The following is a 20,804-nucleotide window of genomic DNA, read 5'->3' on the forward strand; positions in this document are numbered from 1 at the left end:
GAAAGAGTCAGACTGGGTGCAACAGAGGAAGTAATGGGAACCAAGAACTGGGGTGGCAGATGAGTGGGAAAGCACCAGCGTTAGACTCTGCCAAGAGAAAGTAGAGTAATGGAACTGGGACTGGGAATTGCATCAGTAGGCAGAGTAAAACTGACTTGGACCAGCATCCTGGGAGTGGGTGTAGGTAGCACAGGACTCTGTGGGCTATTTGGGAAAAGAGAATGGCACTGGGAACCAAAGAAGGGGACTCTACGGCTGAGATGGGAGCTAGTAGATTGGAAGAGACTGAAATGAGAACAGCAGCCTGTGGTTAACGACTGTGCTCCTGGGATTTAATTAAGGTTCTATCATTTCTGAACTCTTCAATTCTTGAATTCAATGCTTTATCAATGGTCTTCTAACATATTTTTGGTGCATAATTTATTATTGGAGTAGTGTGACCAAATGTGATTTTTGATTGAATTAACAATATATCTATACAAGGTATCCATAAAACAATTGCTGATTGCATGCAATATTCAAGTTAATTAAGAATACATAACAATTGTGAAATGAAGTTTCATACCATATATAAAGAACTCAAGAAAAATGTATTAAAGACATTTAGATAAATTCACAGTGTATCTGTTGTTCACTCAAAGTAAAATCATTCTACTCAGAACGTATTATGTTAAAATGTAACAGAGGATTTTTAGAGCACTACAGTATGGAAAAATTACAGAAGTTATATAATAAAAATATAGAAGCAGTTCTTTTTATTTGAAAACTTACTTTATTTCCTAGATATGGCTCAGGTGCTGACCAGTAGTAAGTGGGCTTCAGTATTTTCATAGCCATCGTATTGTTGATACTTATTTGATGTGATCTTTCAAGCTGACCTTGCTGAGGCTGTACAGTGTTTGGATTATACAGATCAGTCACCAACCACCTACCCATATCTGACACCTTAGGAAAAAAAAGAAAACCTAATTAATTAAATCAAATTTATATTGTTGGGAAAGTCATCTTTATAGGTAAAATTTCACTACTACAGGAGACAATAAACATAAGAAGGACCTGAGTCTGTCCTTACTTAAAACAAGTTTGAAACTAATGTTAATACACTAACTTCACTGGAGGTGAGCAAAATTATAGCAGTGTAACTGGGAGCAATATCAAGTCCACTGTATTTTATAATATAAAATGAATTAAGATAGAATACCACATTTACCTGAATACAAGACAAGGTTTTTCTCCCTTGATCAGCATCAGAATAAGCCCCTCATCTTACATTTGCATATATGGAAACTGCATGAAATACACTATCTTTGAAATGCTGCTAAAAGCAGCATATGCTCAGTAATGGAAAATATGAAGTTGATTAAATACAGCCTAAACTGAGCATGACTACAAAACACATAGCACATACTGATCAAACATGCTTTTGGGAACAAATTCAAGACAAAACTCCAGTAATTAGATGCTATACCTGAAAAATTATATCAAATTTATAATTTTTCCATATATAAAATCTAATTATTGACGGATCATCTGATAACCAGGGTCATCTTATAGTAAAGTAAATATGGTACTTTCCCCTTCTAAGGTGTCTTGTCTTCATGGATCACATACCACTTCACAAACAATACTGCTCAGCAACACCGAGGCGTAGTAAGTACTACTACCCCCATTTTGTATATGGGTAACAGAAACAGACAGATGAAGTTATTTGCCAAAGAATACAAAAGAGGAGACAAGGATAAAACCTAATCGTCTCGACTGGAAGAGTCACACAAGCACATTAAAACTGATGGCAGTGGAAAGACAGAGAGGAGCTGGAGGAAGGATGACTTAAAACTAATGTAACACACTTCCTTCTATTTTCTGGTTTTTATTTTTAACATGCAAAATACTCCGGCCTTCATTGTAACTAACTGCTAAAAAGGCACAAGGTGAGGAAATCTGCTCAAGAAGCTCCTCCTCTGCCTATACACTTCTTCAGGGTCTAGTGGCATTTATAACCTTTATTCCCTAAGCACAAAGACTACTTGAGCTAAGATCATCAGTCACATTAGTCTTCACCAAGCAAATCCACTTTTCAATGAACACTGAACAATTTTAATGAGTGTGGCAAGAACTACAGTTTCCAGTGCTTCCAGGAAGTTATGACCGAATAGGTATACCTGCAGCCAACGTCCAAGTTGTGAGTTTACCAAGACAATCCAGTTGTTAGGATGGAATCAAATGCCAGAATTTTGCATGAGCTTGGTAGCATGTCAAAATGGAAGATGGACTGAATTTATAAAACTGCCTGAGGGAATCTATATCCATGACCTAATGGCCTGTAATAGTAAAATACCTGACTGATGGGCCATGCAAGGCTGTCACAGACATCAGAAACCCCAAAGCAAAAACACTCTGTGCAGCCCTGAGGATTTCTTTCTTGCAAATTGTAGAATCCTGCTTTGCAGCGGTCACAGTTTTCACCTTCTACATTCTCCTGCAAATAGAATATAACATTTGTTTTATAGCAGCACTATTATGGTGGCAAATACTATGGATTAGATGGGATTGACATATAATTGCATTAGGAAGGATATAAAAGAAAGCAGACTTCAGCACACTAGGTGATGCTGAATGAGACTTAGTGAGCTCAAAACTGGGTGGAAAAATACCAATGAAACAGTCATTCATCATTTTTTCCAATTCATCAAAATATAAACATTCCATAGAAAAGATGAATACTGACAAAAATGCAATGGAATATAGCTGCTGCCCAACCTCCATTCTGGATAGCACTGAGACTTCAGTGGCAATGACTTAGATTCATAGCTGCTCAGACTGAAGCACTTTGTGCTGAAATGAAAGCCTAAGTACAGGTGCCCAAATATTTGCCTTTGTAGCAATCACCGCATACAGTAAACACAGGCATACACAAATGAGAAGGACTAACCAAAAATTTTAATTGCAGAGCAGTAGGCAAGCTTGGCAGACCCTTTGTCTCTTTCCATAACTAACAGCTATTACCTAGGTGAGGGACCATCTCCCAAAACCCAACTTTTCTAAACTACGGAATATCATAGAGTCATAGAAAATTAGGGTTGGAAGGGACCTCAGTAGGTCATCTATGAATCTATGAATCTAATACAATCCCCTGCTCAAAGCAGGACCATCCCCAACTAGATCATCCCAGCCAAGGCTTTGTCTAGTTCGGTCTTAAAACCTTCAAGGATGGAGATTTTCTGCATCCTCTGAGTAGCCTGTTCCAGTGCTTTACTACCCTCCTAGTGATAAAGTTTTTCCTAATATCTAACCTAAACTTCGCATGCTACAACTTGAGATGATTGCTCTTTGTTCTATCACCTGCCACCACTGAGAATAATCTAGCACCATCCTCTCTAGAACCACGCTGCAGGTAGTTGAAGGCTGCTATTAAATCCCCACTTAGTCTTCTCTTCTGCAGACTAAAAAAGCCCAGTTCCCTCAGTCTCTTCTTACATGTAACGTGCCCCAGCACCTTAACCATTTTTGTTGCCCTCCACTGGACTCTCTCCAATATGTCCCCATCATTCCTGTAGTGGGGAGCCCAAAACTGGGTACAATACTCCAGATGTGGCCTCACCAGTGCTGAATAGAGGGGAATAATAATTTCCTTGGATCTGCTGGCAACACTCCTACTAATGCAGCTCAGCAGGCCGTTAGAATTCTTTACAACAAGGGCACACTGTTGGCTCATATTCAGCTTATTGTCCACTGTAACCCCCAGGTCCTTTTCTGCAGAGCTGCTCCTTAGTCAGTTGGTCACCAGCCTGTACTGGTGTATAGGATTGTTCTGTTTTAAGCACAGGACTTTGCATTTCTCCTTATTGAACCTCATGAGATTTCTTTTGGTCCAATCCTCCAATTTGTTAAGGTCTCTCTGAATCCTAGCCCTACCTTCTAGTGTAACTACTATTCTCCCAGCTTGGTGCCATCTGCAGACTTGCTCAAGGTGAAATTCATACCATCTTCCAGGTCATTGATGAAGATACTGAACAAAACCAGCCCTAGGACCGACTATCAGCTAGACATCGAGCTATTGACTACTACCCTTTGAACCTGATGATCCAACCAGGCTGGATCCACCTGGGGGTTACAGTGGACAGCCAGTTTCATATCTCAAAATTGCAACTTCTATCTTCCTGCTGTTTGCAGTACTGTCAACCTCACATGCCAGGAAAGGCATGAGTGACACCCTCCAAAATAATGATTGGCTTAAAAATAAATCATATATATGATTTGAAAGAAAACATATGAAAGAAAACATGTGCTCTATTCATTTGTTCCAATTTCTGAGGCATCTGAGTGCTGTTAGGTTATTATTTCAGCCAGGCTTAGAAAAAAAAATTAAACAACTTGTGTCACTTGCTAAAACAGAAAGGATGCATAAGCTGGCATGAACAGCCTTCTCCATTTATTTTCTGAGGCATGTGAGTGCCTCTTTCAATCAGTTCAGAATGAATAGCTTACTTGCTACTCCTCTTGATGATCTGATTTTAGCGGTTCTGAAAAGGGCACTCCTACCAACATACCTAAAACAACCATATTGTTGTCTAATTTAGACCAAATTTGCACCAGATAACTTCACTGACTGTAGTCAATTATTCCTGATTTACACCAGTATATAGCAACCATCTCTGTTTCTTGTTTAGCTTGTCCCACAAGTCTGCTTCCTATTTCCATTCTGATTTTTTTTGTTGGGGCATTTGGTCACACACAGTATTTTTGATCAGATAAATGATGTAAAAACCCTGAACAGTGTTTTAAAAAATTCAAGCAAATTACTGTTGTTTTGTTCAGATAGTATATAATATTATACTTGGCAACAAGTACATATACAATTAACCAATATTTGATTATGAAAATTACAGGTAATGGCTGCAAATATTAAAACTTTATATTGAACTTCTGCAAACCATCACTGTCTGAAACACCTTGGGGCTTACATTTATTGATATCAGAAATGTGTGCTTACCAAAGAAAATATTTTGCAAATCCCTTTAATCCGGCAAGGCTTTTCCAATGTATTTTCAAACTGTTGTCACATTGTTTCAGATAAATTAAGTTATACAAACATCCTTCATACTTTTAACAAGAACATTGGTTTTCAAGAATAATGCCAGCCTTTCCCCAAACAAAATCACCCACTCCTCCTCCCATCACAGAGCATGCACACAGAAGTTCTAATGTCATTCTGGCACTTGCCTTTATTTGAAAGTTTGTCAGGAATATGCAAAATCATGCTTCACAGTTTATCAGTTTCCCTTCAGTAACTCAGATAGGCAGCTCATTCTCATTTTAGTCCCTGTTTAGAAGGACTGCTTCAGCATCACTTGCTTGTGAAAATGTGTTACTTGCTCGGAATTCAGGATGCATTTTTTCCAGGGAATTAATTTATCTTATTAAAATGCATTTGTAACCCCAGCTACATATTTTGCAATAAATCAAAGTGAGAGTTAGATGCACGCTTACTTTGCAAAGACAAGGTTCTGTGCATGGGTCATCGTTGATACTGCCAACCACGCTGCAGTTACAGCGCACACATTTTGGGTAGCCCCTGTAGCCAAATGCACAGCGATCACATTTTTCTCCTGAGTAACCTTCTTTGCACTCACATTGACCTGGCTGAGTCCCTTGAAATATATAAATAATAAAAAAAGGGAAGGGTCAAAATGTGGTTAATGGAAAATAGCCTAACTGCCTCATTTATCTAACTCTTTTAGTATATCTGTTTTTTTCATGTGAAGAGTATCAGATTCACTGAGCTTGAGCGGTAAGAGAGGATATTTGTTTGTTTCATTGTATCCTAATCAGCATGGACTGACAGCAATTATTTGTCCACATCTTTGAGCTCCCAGTTCCAGAATTACCAGCTAGATTTGAAGTTAACAGTAAAAGCATTTCATAGACACCTACAGAAGTAGATCCAAATGGGATGCAGTGGAGTAATCACACTCTCCTTTCAGGCCACACCACTGAAGCAGCAGCCAGAGACTTCCTTAAAGTTGCTGAAACAAGTAAGAATTCCCCTATCTCCCTTCCCCTCCATGCTCAGCAGCCCCACCCTGCCAATCCCACCCACTGCTGTTGCTGCCCCTGCTAACTTCAGCTGCCCCAGGAGTGGGGAGAACTGCTCTTGTCTGCTCCAGCAGGCCTGCACAGGGAGCTGGGCTCAGCCCAAGACAGCTGTGCCAGAGGTAGCAGGCAGGTTCCTCATCCATACCCAGTACCTCCAGCCATTCCCCCAGCCTGGGAGCAGAATTGGGATGGGGAGGAAACAGTTCACTGCCACAACCACCACTGCTACCACTGTTGTCCTTGGATAAGCTTGGGTCTCTGTGCAGCCTGGCTAGAGTGGGACAGGATCAGTTTCTGGAGCTCCCCCACCTCTGGGACAGCCAGGGACAGTGGCAGCAGTGAATGAGGGAAAGGGCAAATAGGAGAGGAGGGGAAGGGACATGCTGCATACAGAGGTGAAAGCAAGATGTGTCAAGAGTGCAGAAGGAAGGACAGGAGTGTCTTACCTGTGTCAGGGGTTTAAGGTAAGTTCCTGGCTACTGATTCCACACTGTGGTCTGCCTGTCCTAGTGGGGTCTTAGGGAACTGGGAGTGGGGATGCAGCCACCACTCTAGTAATAGTCACTGCTCCCTCACCCCCTTTACAAAACCTGGATCCACCCATGGACATTTACCCTGATGAAGGTCAGAATGATCATCATCCTTAGTGCAGCTGGAACTCAGGGACCCAAACACATCACAGTCACAAGGATGGCAAGGGTTATCCTCATAGGGAGAAACCTAAAATAAATTGTATTTTTACTGTTAGTCTCCAGTTAAATATATGAAAAAAAATCCCTCTCTGCTTTTCTTGCTTGGGACCACTGGAGCTAAAATAATTAAAGGACTAGAAACAAGTCTTACAGGGACAGACTCAAGAAGCTCAACAATCTGTTCAGTTTAACAAAGAGAATATTAAGAGGTGACTGGACTGCCTGTAGGTACTGATTTGGGGAAAATAAAACTATGATAATGGACTCTTTGATCAAGCAAAAAGAAAGTATAACATGATTCAAAGACTGGAACTCTAAATACTGTATTTACTCTATTCTAAGATGAGGTTCCCCCCCCACCCTGTGTAGGGGAGGGGGAGGAGGGGTTGGAGCAGGCAGGTGATGTGGCTCAGGCTCCAGGTGCTACCTGGGGCCCAGTCATAGTCTCAGCTGCTGCCTGCCACCCTCTGCCCCTCCTCACTACATCTCTACCCTGCCATCTTCTCTCTATGGCCTGTTCCTTTCATCTTCCCTCCTCACGTAGCTTCTCCTCCCCTGCTGCCCCTATCCCTCCCTTCCTTACCCCCAGCCTGACCCATAGTAGTAGCAGCCCATATGGCTGCTACATGGGCTGGGGTGGGAGAAACAGGGAACAGAGGTGAGGCAGAAGGTGGAGCATGGAAGCAGAAGTTGGGGGGTGGAGGGGAGAAGAGGCTGAGAGAGGGACAGGAAGGGGGCAGAGGGGGAAGGGAGGGCCTGAGGCTGTGGGGACAGGCCGGGCACGGAGGTGGCAGAGGGGCGCATGCACAACAGGGGGCAAGCTGCTCCACATCACCAGTCCCTCCAATGCCCGCCCCCCATAGTGGTACGGGATGAATTAAAGATGACCCTCCAATAATTAGATTCTATACACTGAAAATAAATTTTCCATATATAAAATCTAACTTTTGGGGAGCTGTCTTAAATTCAGGATCTTCTTTAGTTCTAATACGTATGGCAATACCATATTTTCTCACACACAATATGTCCCCAAAAAGCAGCTGCTGGAAATTGGAATGTGCATTATATGTGAGAAATAAGATAAGAGCCGGTTCTGGCGCTTACCAGGTAAGACTGAAAGTAAAACCTGCAGTGATCCACAGGAAGCAGAACAATGAGCAGGCTCAGCTCCCTAGCTGCTGATACTCTTGTAACTACTTACTACAAGGAAAGATCTTTTCTTCATTCTGCCCTTCAAAAACTGGGTGCATATTATATTCTGGGGCATGCTGTATGCAAAAAGATATGGTATCTTAATTTACCTTCTCAATGTCTTTTCATGGAGTATGACTATTAACAAAGTTCTATTTTAATAACACTAAGCTGAGAAACAATATAAAGTACAAGGTGCTGAGACCTGAAAAAAATGTTCTATGCAGCCGTACATACTATAAGACAGCATTTCTCAACCCGTGGGTTGCGACCCAAAAGTGGGTCACAAGAATATATGAAAGGGTCACAAATAAACTTTAAAAATGGATTAACAAACTTTAAAAATTGATTCTCCTTTAAAGGAGAAAAATGTGAGAAACACTGGGTTTGCAGTTCCAGCCTGCAAGGGACTGCTTCAGGCTCCCACACCCTCCCTGCCCCACACATGCACCCCCTGCTCCACACACTGGGGGTCCGGAAGCGGGGGGCAGCAGGTCAGGAGCGGGGGGCACTAGCAGGGCCAAGGGCTGTATTCTACAAAAACTACTTACGGAGTCACGACTGGCCATTGATGTTTACAAATGGGTCCTGGTACAAAAAAAGGTTGAGCATCACTGCTATAAAAGATATGGAGTACAATAGAATATGATATGCTTGCTCATTACTTCTCCAAAACTCAGATTTCACTATTATAAGTAGGGCTCTACCAAATTCATGGCAGAAGTGGGCTTCACAGCAGCTCCTTTAATCTTGCATGTTTCCCCATACACCTCTCCACATTGCTGATTGGCTGAGGGGTCCTGGTGGCCCTGTTTCTTGTTGCTGACTGGCCAAGTCACAAAAACAGTGCCATATTTAAAACCACAGTTTTTGCCTCCCTGCCCATCAGGAGCGAGTGGCAGGGCCCCTCCACCAATCAGCAGGAGGGGCATGGAGGGGGAACCTGCAAGATTAACGGAGCTGTCACACAGCCCACTTTCGCCATGAATTCAGTAAAGCCCTAATTATAAGACTTATCTTTTAAGGAATATGTTAGACAGGATACTCTGAACTCACTGACTGATATGAGATTTGTGAACAAGGTACAATTATTAGTTAAACTGTAACTGTAGAAAAGTATTTTAATAATATACAATAAGTTGCAATACAAATGCTTTATTAATTGATACACTGGGATATAGTTGTATTAATCTTACTTTATGTGGTCTATAATATCCATCAGCACAGATTTCACAGTTGATTCCTGTAGTGTGTTGAGTACAATTTATGCAGACTCCCCCTCCGATGTACTGGCCATGAATATTTATACTTCTGTTCTGGTCCGCAACACTCTGGCTATAATAACAATCCTGTGCTTTGTTATGACAGTTGCACTCTAAGTAAAGATGAGGAAAATCCACTTTTTTACTTGCCTCATAATAATTATCCCACTTCAAATGAAAAAAAAGTAAAAAGAAAGCACACTATCTCAGGTTTATGCTTTGCTCTGGCTACATTTTAAGTAAAAAATTACTAGGTTAGCTTAATTCCCAGGTAGAGAACTTTCATACCAACAGCCCAAGTCATAACAGTATCATTTTTGTTCGTTTTCTATAGTTCACACTGAGCCAACCCTATCAGCATTTAATTAAGTATGTCATCACTAGTAAATGTCTTATATATTTAGACTTCTATACGTCCAAAGACTGGAAGCCTGATTCCCCGCTCACTGAAGCCAGTAGTTAATGTCACCAAAGCCAATGGAGCTATACTACTGTAAAACTTGATTAATTTAGAGGAGACTTGACCTTGTAGACATGTAAAACAGTCTACAATCCTAAATGTAACTTTAAAAGCTCTATAAAAGGGGGATTCAACTGAAAAGCCCACTTTTACACTACAACTATAAATTGTATATAATAGGCTCCTAAATGTCTGTAGCTTGTGACGTGCATTATAGATGTGAAGTCAGGAAATGTTGTTAACAAGCCCCAGCAACATGCACAGTTATACAACTATTGGCAAAACCTATTCCATTTTATCAGACATTTAGCACAGTTAAATACTGTGTTGACCACTTAGGGAATTTCTTTTAACATACATATACATACATGCACAGCTAACATAAAAATATAATTTAATATAAATATAAACTAGCAGAGCCCAGAATACCCAATGTGAATGTGTTAAATCTCTTTGCAACATTGTGAAACTTATCTGACCCTCTCTGAAGATATTATCATCACAATATATTTCCACCAGTATCAAAATTGTCAAGATACACTATTTCCAAACATAACTGATATTTTGAATCAATTTTGGCATATCCTTTCCTTTCAGTGATTCTTTGACCACAGCGATCAGCAGTTTTAGGGTTAGATCCAGCCTTTTCCTGGAGTTCATGGGAGATCCATGCGAGCTGGATCAGCACCTTGCAGAACAAACCAGAGGCACAAACATTTTCAGAACCACTAGACACCTGAACTGCATTTACTTACTCTCACATGTGTTACCAACAGAAATGGTTCCTGGTCTCCATGGTTTCTGGTGGTAGCCAGGGCAACACTCATTACAGCTCTCTCCACATGTATTATGTTCACACTGGCATTGCAGTTTCTAAAAATTAAATCGTAGAAATATTTTTAAATGATCATTTACCCAGTGTCCTGAAAACTGATACCAAATTGACTCTAATACATATTTTTAAACACTAGAATTAATTTTCAGTGAGAATGTCACAGCCCAGATCTGATGCCTTCACTCACTTGAGAAGTTTTTATTTAGATCCTTTATTCAACTGAGAATGAGTTGGAGGATTATTATCTTTAATATATTTAATGGAATTTTTAAATTTAGGTTCTGAGGGGAAAAAAGGAGTTTGATTTCAAAAACAATGCATTGCAAGAGAACTGTGCGCATTTAGGATGTGAAAGGAAAGAACTCTGGTTTTAGCATGAGTAAAAGCTGCACAACTGTTCATTTAATATATTTCTGTATATTACTTTACATTATATTTATATAAATAACTTACATTCATATTTATTCACATTGTTTTTTTCTGATACTTATTACATATGAAAAACAATCAGAAAATATATTCTGTGGTGAAATTCAGTAAATGTGACAATCTTGTCATACTGAAAATGGAGTGTGGAACAGGATACCAGGAAAATCATTAAGATCTGCCCTTGTTCCACTGAATACTATTAATGACTTTTAACATTTTCTACTCAAATCATACCAACAAAATACGTGCTCTGAATTTAAAAGAAAAATCCTGCCCTTCACTCATGTAACTAGAAGGATGGAGAGATTTTTAACTCCAGTGCCCTTGCACTGGAAACCAGATGTTTTAAGCTAATGGTTTTCAACCTGTGGTCCACAGACCCCTGGTGATCCACAGATTATATCTAAGGGTCCACAAAAGATGACTCTGATCAATCAAAAGTATGTGAAATACCCACACTTAAAATTCAAAGGGGTCCAGATCTCCATTCAAAATGTCCAAAGGGGTCTGCACCTCCATTCAAAAATGTTTAGGGGTCCACAAATGAAAAAAGGTTGAAAACCACAGTTTTAAGCAACCATTCCATGGAACTCCCACTGGTATCAATAAGAGTTCCACCCACAAAGCCTTTAAAGGAGCTATCATTGGGCCTATCTTTACCCCTCTGAGTATTTCTGTCCAACTCCTGAGACTAAAGGTACTAATATGGTAAAAATCTTTGCAGGATGGAGTCCTTAAATCTAAGTCTTCACTCAATGGGAGTTAAGTGCCTAAACACTTCTGAGGATCCATACCATAAGTCTGGGTGACACCCAGATAAGCAACAAGCAGGGAACTTACACATATGCCTATGTTGAAACACAAGAGTACTCTTATTGACAACAATGGGCTTATCTACAGTAGCTTGTTAAATCAAGGACTTAAGTTGCATATGGTCTTTGAAATTTGTCCACAAGATCCTTCTCTCTTTGTCCTTGAAGATAAATATTTTTTTTATTGAAAAACTTTTTATTGAAAGCATACCTTTGCAGTTTCATCCAGTGGGCAACTTCGAGCATGGCCATAGCAAATACACATGCCACCAATGGAGACATCTTTTATTGAATAGTAATACTGGGCAAAAGCAAAAGTTGAAAAGAGAGCAAATGCAAAACATTTTATATTCATCTTATATTCATCTGAAAAATAAAACATCAGTATTCGACTGACTTATGAACAGATATGTACCAAAGGAGTTTATTACACATTGATTATCTGCATCTTAGGCAAGCTTACATTTAGTAAATTCTTCGATTTTCCCCCCGTTCTCTTATATAAATAAAGGGCCAAATTCTGACTTTGGATAAATATGCTCAACTCTAATTTCAGTGAGGATTTCCACTACCATAAGCCAGAATTTGAGTATACTGAATGGCATCTAATCCTAAATTAATGTGTATAATGGTGTTTATAAAATCACCATAAATCTGGGGAGCAGGGAAGGAGTTAATTTGCAGGGCAAGGAAAGCTGTAGGAAGTGGCCCGGCTGGGTTCAGGCACAGTACATGTGGGGTTGGATTATTGGTATCCTGGGAAGCTAGGGTTGGCACATACTACACAGGCTGGGATTGTAAAGCAGCTCATTCTGAGAGAAGAGTTCAAGGCTTTGAAGCTGAAGGACCCAACAGTCCACTGGGACAGGAGCAGGAGGCACTTTTGTATACAGTAAAATTTGTACCAATGGGTTTTTTCCTTTGAAGGGAGCAGGAATTGAAGCAAGCTAGCTCCTTTTGTTCTTTACTTTTTTCCCATCTAGGCTGTAGAAAACCTTGGCATTGATCTTGAACTGAGGCTTCTTAGATGATAGTGAGACGGTATACCCTCTTGCAAATACCAGAGAAGAACAAAGACTCTCCTTTCATTTCAGATTAGTGATCTGGTGACATTCTTAAAGGGAGAGAACCTGTTTAGTGGAGACACTCTCTGTGTTCCCCTGCCCTCCAGAAGGGAGACACTCACAACTGAAAGAATTTGTAAGAGAGTACATGAAATCATTGATGTTTTTAGAAATGGGTCATGTCCAAGTAAAACAGAGGAGCAAAAATTAAATTACAAAGCAGAAAGGGAGACACCAATCAAGGTGTACAGTCTCTCTTACAGTACTGCAGCCAGTTAAAGATAGAAGGCACTGTAAACTGAGTCTGACCCTGAATTCCTATGAGGGCTTGAACAAGTCAGCTTAACCTCTCTGTGCCTCACTTTCCTCAGCTGCATAACATGGAAGTTTTGAGGATCAAATCATAATTGAAAGCTCTAAGTGTCTATCTAAATTATTAATTAGTACTTAGTTATTCATTGATTAGTACTTATTGATTAAAATTCCCTGTTCTCATCAGATAAGTGTAAGCAACTTCATTTTGAATCAGTTTCAATACCCTACAGTATATTAGCAACTGAAATATTCAATAAATCAGGAGTACCCAGAAATGTTTACCTTTGACTGCAAGTGACATTTTCATCAGACAAATCACATATATCTATCATTACAGATAAAATGCTAGAGATGCCACCTCATGTTCAGTAGCTAAAGAGCAAGTAATTTTGAAGGAAAAATCTCTGAAAAATGTTTCTTTGGAACAGTTTTTATGGCAGACTAAATGTTGTCGGTATTCTCACAGATAAGGCAACAAATGGTAACAAATCTCATGAAATGGGATAGTGAGATTCATATCTTTCATCAAGGTGGACAGAACACATTCAGACTACAAAGTCCACTATGTTGAATAACTAATATAAGTAAATGGTCAGCCAGCTTACCCTTCTGGTAACAATGGGATCAACATCTTTAGGATCATGGTGGCTAAGAGTCATAAGATCAGCATTAAGGGTTCTGATACGCTGCAGGCGAAGACGGATGTATCGTGCCGAAGTAAACTCCAATAGCTTTGGTGAAGGGTCATCAGCGCTAGGTCTACCATTGATAAGTGATGTGTGGATCTAGAGGGAGATCATAAATTTAACTATAAGCTTAAGTGGGAACTGGTTATAGGAACAAACATCTTACTAAGAAGACTTTAAAAGCCCAAACAAACTAAAAAAATGGGGCTATCACATTATTTCATTACTACCCTCAGATATACTGAAGCTAGAAATGTTGCTGTTAGGTATACTGCTGCCATTCCATTTACATCCTATCAGGCTGCATCTACACGAGACGCTAACTGCACAGTCGTTACTGTGCAGTCATTTAGTGCTTGTTTATACAAGTACTAAATGACCGTGCAGTAGCACCAAAGAACATCTTTTTTGTGACACTGCTTTGCAGTAACCTAATACTACTGTGCAATAGCATCGCGTCATGGTTCTTGCCACGTGACACTACTGTGCAGTATCGGACTACTGTGCAGTCAGCATCTTGTGCCCTCAGAGTAACTAACTGAGAACAAAATTTCACTTTGTGTCCCATCCAGATTGAGACCCCACCCCTCTCAAACACTAATAGCCATTTCTAGTTCTGAGCTGGGTTATCTATCTGAACTCCATTACAAGAGGAGCTATTTTTTGGCATTTGCGTACAAAGAATATAAAAGGCTTTCTGATTAATTGTTTGGTCTGTGTTAAGTTTCTCTGTGTGACCAATCTGACCCAGTGGTGTATATGCTCCATAGCCCTATAATAAATATTTGATTAAAATAAACTTGACTTGAAATCACCTAAGGTCTATTTGTTTTCCTTCACTATGGGAACCATAATTGTAATTTAACACATGAAGAAAAAGAGATTTGTGACACTTTCATTCTTTATTATGTGCAGTCCAATTTCTATTAATTTACAGATAAAAAGTTATTGGTTTATACCAAATGAAGGAGTTAATAGCAGTCTCCACTGTCTAATACTGGGTTTCCTACCACATAAGGGGGACATTCACAGTAGACTTAACTATTGGTTTCAATGCATTATTTCATTATGTTGCTGCCTCTCTGAAATAAATTAAACAACTACCATGAATAGGCTTGGTTAAAAGAAAGAACAATCAACAGTGAGCCTGCACAATTCAGAGCTCTTTTAATTATGCTCTGCCTGGGAAACAATGCCAACACTTGTTTGGGAGTTTCAGCTGTGCAGAATACTTTAGAGTGTTTGCTACTTTATCTTACAAAACCAGGTACTTCGAAAGATGTGATTTTCTTTTTAATATTAAAACTTAGCGGTACACAACATCGGCATGCTTTATTTTCTCAAAATGAAGTGTCTAATCATTCATAACTACTATCCAACATCAAATTATGTGAAGAGAAACAATAAAAAGGTTGCAAGCTAGAACATGCAGAGGCATGGAGATATTTTTCTTAACATTTTTTAAGTCTTTATATGAATTAAGGAGAAAGAGATACTGTTGTTAAGGGAAATCCAGACCATCTGATAAGAGCAAAAGGGACAAATTTGTCAACGGTCATTTACATTTCTGAAATCTGCAGTCAGCTCACATTCACATTTTGTGAATGACAAGGACATAGACAGACAAGATTGCATACCTCACCATGTTCCAGTGGAACTAGTCTGGAATAATAAGAGGTGCAGATCACTTCATCATCTCTTTTGTAAGTAGGAGGTCCAAGTCTCGGTGTAATATTATAACGAGTTAAGCATTCTGTGTCACTAATTGCATAGTATTGCCATGGTGTGAACTTTGTGCCATCTACAGAACGTTCTAAAATCCAGTTTCCAGGTCGGGGAGCATTAGCAGATTTGATGATGACATATGCAACTTGGAAGACCTAAAAAAAAAGGAAGCAGAAACATAATACCAGATACTACTGTGTAAAACAAGCATCAGGTAACCAATTTAGTTCTGAAATGAATGAACATTTTAAAAGATATTCTACACTTTGCCTACAATATTTTCTGAAACAGAGAGTAAGAGTAATATAGGGCATCTTTTACACATGCTCTGGGGTGCGAGGGAGCTTTTCCATTACAGCAGAATTAAAACTCTCACAGCATCTCTTGTATTCAGCATCCCACACTTCAAAATGGCAGCAGAGGGGCTTTAACTAAAGCTTGGTCAGCAACAAGAACGCTCCAACAGACTCAATTAATCCAGCAGACTCAATCAAGCAGACTAGATTAAGCAGTTGGAGCAGGCATTGGGCACATGTATAGGTGCCCATGGTAGATAAAGTTTTCAGTACAAATATCTGACAATGACCAATACAATTTTTCATTGTTTTATGAACCATGGTTTCAAAATGCTAATAACATCTCAACAAAACATTCATGTGTCTGACTAATGCAAAAATCCAGACATATTTATTGTATCATTCTATTGTCACAACCCAAAGGGTGTGATTTTTGTTTGTGTGTGCTTCGGCACTGCTAAATTGTCCCCGCTAAATTGCAGCTTCCTTGCACGGTGGAGTTTTCTGCTGCAAAAGAGAGCCCCGGTGCAAGGAACGAGTTTCCCGCCAATTTGAAGCTTTCTTTGCAGGGTGCATTTCTTTGTTGCAGCACAGAAATGCTCGTTGCAAAGAGTTCCCGCCATTTGTATGCTAATTCAAGTCCCATTATTGGCCAGTTCTAAATTATTCACACGTGGCGGTTAGTGATTGGCTTGCTAGCCGTATAAAAGGCTTGAGTGGTTTCCACCCAAGTTGGAGGACTCCACGAACAAGGGAGGAGGAGACTTCACGCTGTGTGAAGATCTCTAAGCGCTGCGGATCCTTACAGACCCAGTGCATTTAAAGCAGGCAACAGAGGTTCGCGTGTTCAGAGCCTTCAGCCGGATTGGGCTAGAGTTCACGAGTTTAGAACTCTTGTCCGCCTCTCTTCTTTCCTGTCTGTAACCGCAACTTAAGCAAGCTTTCCAGCCTACACCACTGCCATCTCGGTGTAAGTAAACAATCTTTTAAACTACCGCTACGCGTCCGTGCCTAATTCCAGCTCGAAGGCCTTCCCTCTCCGCCCCGGCGTGCCCGGGCTGCTGGCCACAGCCCGCGTGCAGCGCGAAAAGGGCTCGGGTCGCTCCCGGCCCGCACATCTATAATAGTGGAGTTGTAGTTTTTCTTCACCGTGATACAGATAGTATACAGTTTTGATGGCATCCACTAAGGACCACTAAGAGATGGACAAAGAGACATTGAGAAAGACTATATACTACAGGATGACCAATATAAATATGGTAACATGCTCTTATCAAAGAACTAAGAACAAGTCTTAGTGGGGATGGAAGAGGTTCCTGGGCCTAGGGAATGACCTAAAATGACACCCTGCTAGGGCTGGATGCTGTGGTGGGGCTGCCTGTGGCAGGGTGGTCCCCAGAAAATGCCACACTAGTGCCTCCCTAGTGAAAGGTGAGTATGGAGCGCCATATAGCCTCAGCCCCCGCAAGCTGCTGGGTTACCCGTAGAAGGGACGGGCGAAGGGCCCAGGCATGTAATCAGAGGCCTGAGGCCCAACGGGTGTAAGGCCTAGTAGCCCCAGTGAGGGAGTGGTGTAGTGGGCCTGGTGAGGTGGGGGTGAGAGTGAGTAGGCTGCATACAGTAGGGTCTGTATGAAGGGCCCGAAGGACTGCATGTGGGCCGCGTAGAGTAGGATCCGTGTGGGGGGTCCCAAAGGATCGCGCGTAGGCCAGCCTAAGTAGAAAGTGAGCTGTGTTTGGAGGGGCCCAAGAAGGCAGACCCATATGGAAGTGTGAGGGCAAGCAGCTCAGTAACCTACCCAAAATAACCTCAACTGGCCCATGCTGGGGCCAGGACCAGACTGGTCAAAGGGCCAGAATGTCCACTCCAAGGGACAGCCTAGAGGCAAGGCCAGGGCCAGTGAGACCAAAGGTCCTGGAGGGGGCCACTGCCACAAGGGAAAAGGACATAGGGAGTTTTGCAGGCCAGAATGAGAGCGGAGAGTAGTGCCTGAGGAGGAGGGATCCAGGTGGCATCCAAGCATCAGGCAGGTGTGGAGCGAGGCCCAGTGGGGGGCCACATAGTGATGCCATCAGCGAGGCATGGGACATGGTGTGAGGGCAGTACAAAGCCATGTATTACTCCCTTGGCATTGGGCAGTAAAAGGGCAGCCTCACACCCTATAAACAACTTCTTATTAAGTCACAAGAAAGGCGTGGCAGATGAGACAGGTGGGCAGACTGCCTTAGACAGGTGGGTGGGCCAACGATTGGACCGGCCTTGGGACGGCACCCTGTTACATTCCCAAGAATACATATCATCATCCAGGATCCCTGATGTGCATTAGTTCTAGCTCTGCCGCATTCTGCTCTGACACATCCTTTGTCCACCCCTTAACTTCTCCAGAACATCAACTATACGTAGAGTGACCATACGTCCCGGACAAACCAGGCAGTCCCAGCAGTCTGTAGTCTGACCCCAGCCAGTTGGTCAAATGTCCTAGAGCAGAGATTGTGAGGACATGGAGCAGCATGGTGCACCAGACAGGCAGGCGGACAGGCACTGCTGCTGCTGGGTGAGAGCAAGGCAGGAGGACTGGAGCAGATGTCACCCAACCAACTGGCCGGGACCAAACTACAGAAGCCAGAACTTCCCCAGTTTGCCCAGGACATAGGGTCACCCTAACTATACCTAACGATGGTGTGAAAAAAGCAAGCACCAGAAGCCAGAGAAAAATATGTTGCTTAACTATATGGGAGGATCATGTTCTTACCTGCTATATACCCTGGGCTGAAAAGTGAGTATAATAATTGTGGTCTGAATATGCAAGACTAAAACCATCTTACATTACCACTGGCCCTATCTTTCCCATTCATTTTTAAACACGGCTGGTTTTGTGGTACAGACAAAATGTAGCTTTGACAAAATTCCCTCCTTTCCCCAGCTGCCCCCAAGGGTTCTTTAGATTAAGTTCTACAAGGACTTGCTTAGGAAATTGGCAAATGCAAAATCCTTTTTCAGTAATGGAAATATTTATCTAAATCTAAACTACTAAAAAGGTCAAATTGTATCAGGTTTGCTTTGGATGTGAAAGTTTTCTTATAACTTGATATCCATTTGGTTTGATTCTCTTCTCAGGCACTTCGGTTTTACTCTTTGGATCAGATACCCACCAGGCACAAACATATTCCACTGGCTTCAATGATTCCACTGGCTTCAATGGATACTGTATGGCACCACAGCCTCAGATATAAAATGTACTCTATGATACCTGACTGCAAATTATGTGCTTTCATCATGAACATGAGCTCCAGTGGATCATTTAAACTCACTGCTAACCAAGGAGAAAAAAGTAGGGTATGAACTCCTGAAAAATGGAGTTCCTCAATGGTCAGTGCTAGCCCAGTACTAGTCAATGTATATATCTCAGTCTTTCTGCACACAACATGCAAGCAATACATATACACTGATGATGTTGCTCTTGTAGCCCAAGGAATTGACATAATAGAACTGGAAAAGACACTGAGTTCTGGATGACATGGAATTCATCACTGAATATCTCCACAAGTGGCACTTAGAGTAGAGCAGCAATAAGTCAGTATCATCATCACTCTTCTACCCAGATAATCAAGCCAAGAGCATGCTGAATATCAAAGTAGACAACCGCATCCTTCCACATGAGCATACCCAACCTACCTAGGAGTCATATTAGACCGTTCGCTCACCTATAAACATCACATTCAGAAGGCCAGCAGTAAAGTCTCTGAACAGGTAGCTGCCTTAAAATGTTTAGCCAGCATGACACAGGTTGCCAACTTCAAAGCGGTTAGAACCACTGCACTCGCAATGGTATATGCTGCAGCAAAATATTGTGCTCCTATATGATCCAGGTGTTACACTAAAAAGCTCAACACTGTATTTAACAGTGTTTTCAGACTCAACAGGCTGCACAACCTACACACACACAGATGTACTCCCTGTTCTCTAGTGTACTCCCTGTTCTCTAGGGGTTAGACCAAATGATATAAGATAGACCTTAAACCATCATTACTGGCAACAGAGGCAAGAGAGGATGAAAGTCACCTGCCCCATCAACTGTTAACTGAAGAGCCAAACGGATGGAAGCTTAAGAATCTTACAGGTCATAAACCAATTACACATGAAGGCCCACAAACTTCTGGAAGAGACTAGAGATGCTGAACCAAACCTCTGAGCAGCAACAGAGTAGGCCAACTGCTGAGGAAGAGCTGACCTATTCCTACAGAATTTTACACCAACACCAAGGGGCACGAATTTGACAGAGAAGCATGGGTCAAGCTCAACAGACAAATCTGGGTACAGATACTTCAAAACAACACTTTACAAAATGAACATTTTAGACAGCCTCTTGTGTGAATGCAGTGTCCAGCAAGTAGCACAGCACTTAATCGAACGTTACAATCTTTACAAATGCCCAGACAGGACAATTGGAATCTGCACATCGAGCGATAATACCAGACAGTGGCTCATAGATTTAGAAGTTGTTATCTGATGCCATACAAAGAGAATGGAGCTTTGACAGGTTGTTCTACACAAGCAGAAATGTTCACCTATCGAGTTGTTTTTGCTTTTCACTGATGTAAGAAAAGAAGCAAACCCATTTTTTTATAATTGGAGTATTAGTCCTATTAATAGAAATACTCACCATTTTTTAAACTATCATTAGTATAGAAAAATCTCAAAAAACGTTACATGACTATCAAGATGTTAAGACTATAATATGGCTGTTAATTTACTAGAATATCTCTTTTAAAAAGATAATGCAGTCCCACAGGCTAGTAAGAGAATCATGTCATAACATATCCATGCCATGCGGAAAGGAACTGAAATCAAGCAGATTTTGCATCAGGTAACCTCAGTTCCACACGCAATGACCCAACTCTCATTAATGCAACTAAACTGCACTTACTGAGCCTGATACAT

The 20,804-nt window shown here is 41.1% G+C and overlaps 1 protein-coding gene across 2 annotated transcripts in view; it reads right to left on the minus strand.

Moving 5' to 3' along the window:
• Positions 1 to 20,804, minus strand: part of LAMA1 (laminin subunit alpha 1) — a 127,432-nt gene that overhangs the window by 86,646 nt on the left and 19,982 nt on the right. For both annotated transcript variants that reach the window (XM_025204249.1, XM_025204250.1), the window contains exons 3-11: positions 15,480 to 15,722; positions 13,762 to 13,941; positions 11,989 to 12,078; positions 10,457 to 10,574; positions 9,176 to 9,354; positions 6,711 to 6,816; positions 5,491 to 5,651; positions 2,339 to 2,479; positions 772 to 945 (exon numbers count right to left, since the gene is read on the minus strand). In XM_025204249.1, the coding sequence (XP_025060034.1) occupies positions 772 to 945; positions 2,339 to 2,479; positions 5,491 to 5,651; positions 6,711 to 6,816; positions 9,176 to 9,354; positions 10,457 to 10,574; positions 11,989 to 12,078; positions 13,762 to 13,941; positions 15,480 to 15,722 (1,392 nt within the window). The remainder of the gene's footprint in view (positions 1 to 771; positions 946 to 2,338; positions 2,480 to 5,490; positions 5,652 to 6,710; positions 6,817 to 9,175; positions 9,355 to 10,456; positions 10,575 to 11,988; positions 12,079 to 13,761; positions 13,942 to 15,479; positions 15,723 to 20,804) is intronic.

This window comes from Alligator sinensis, unplaced genomic scaffold, assembly GCF_000455745.1.
Source record: "Alligator sinensis unplaced genomic scaffold, ASM45574v1 scaffold597_1, whole genome shotgun sequence".
NCBI classification, from domain to species: domain Eukaryota; kingdom Metazoa; phylum Chordata; order Crocodylia; family Alligatoridae; genus Alligator; species Alligator sinensis.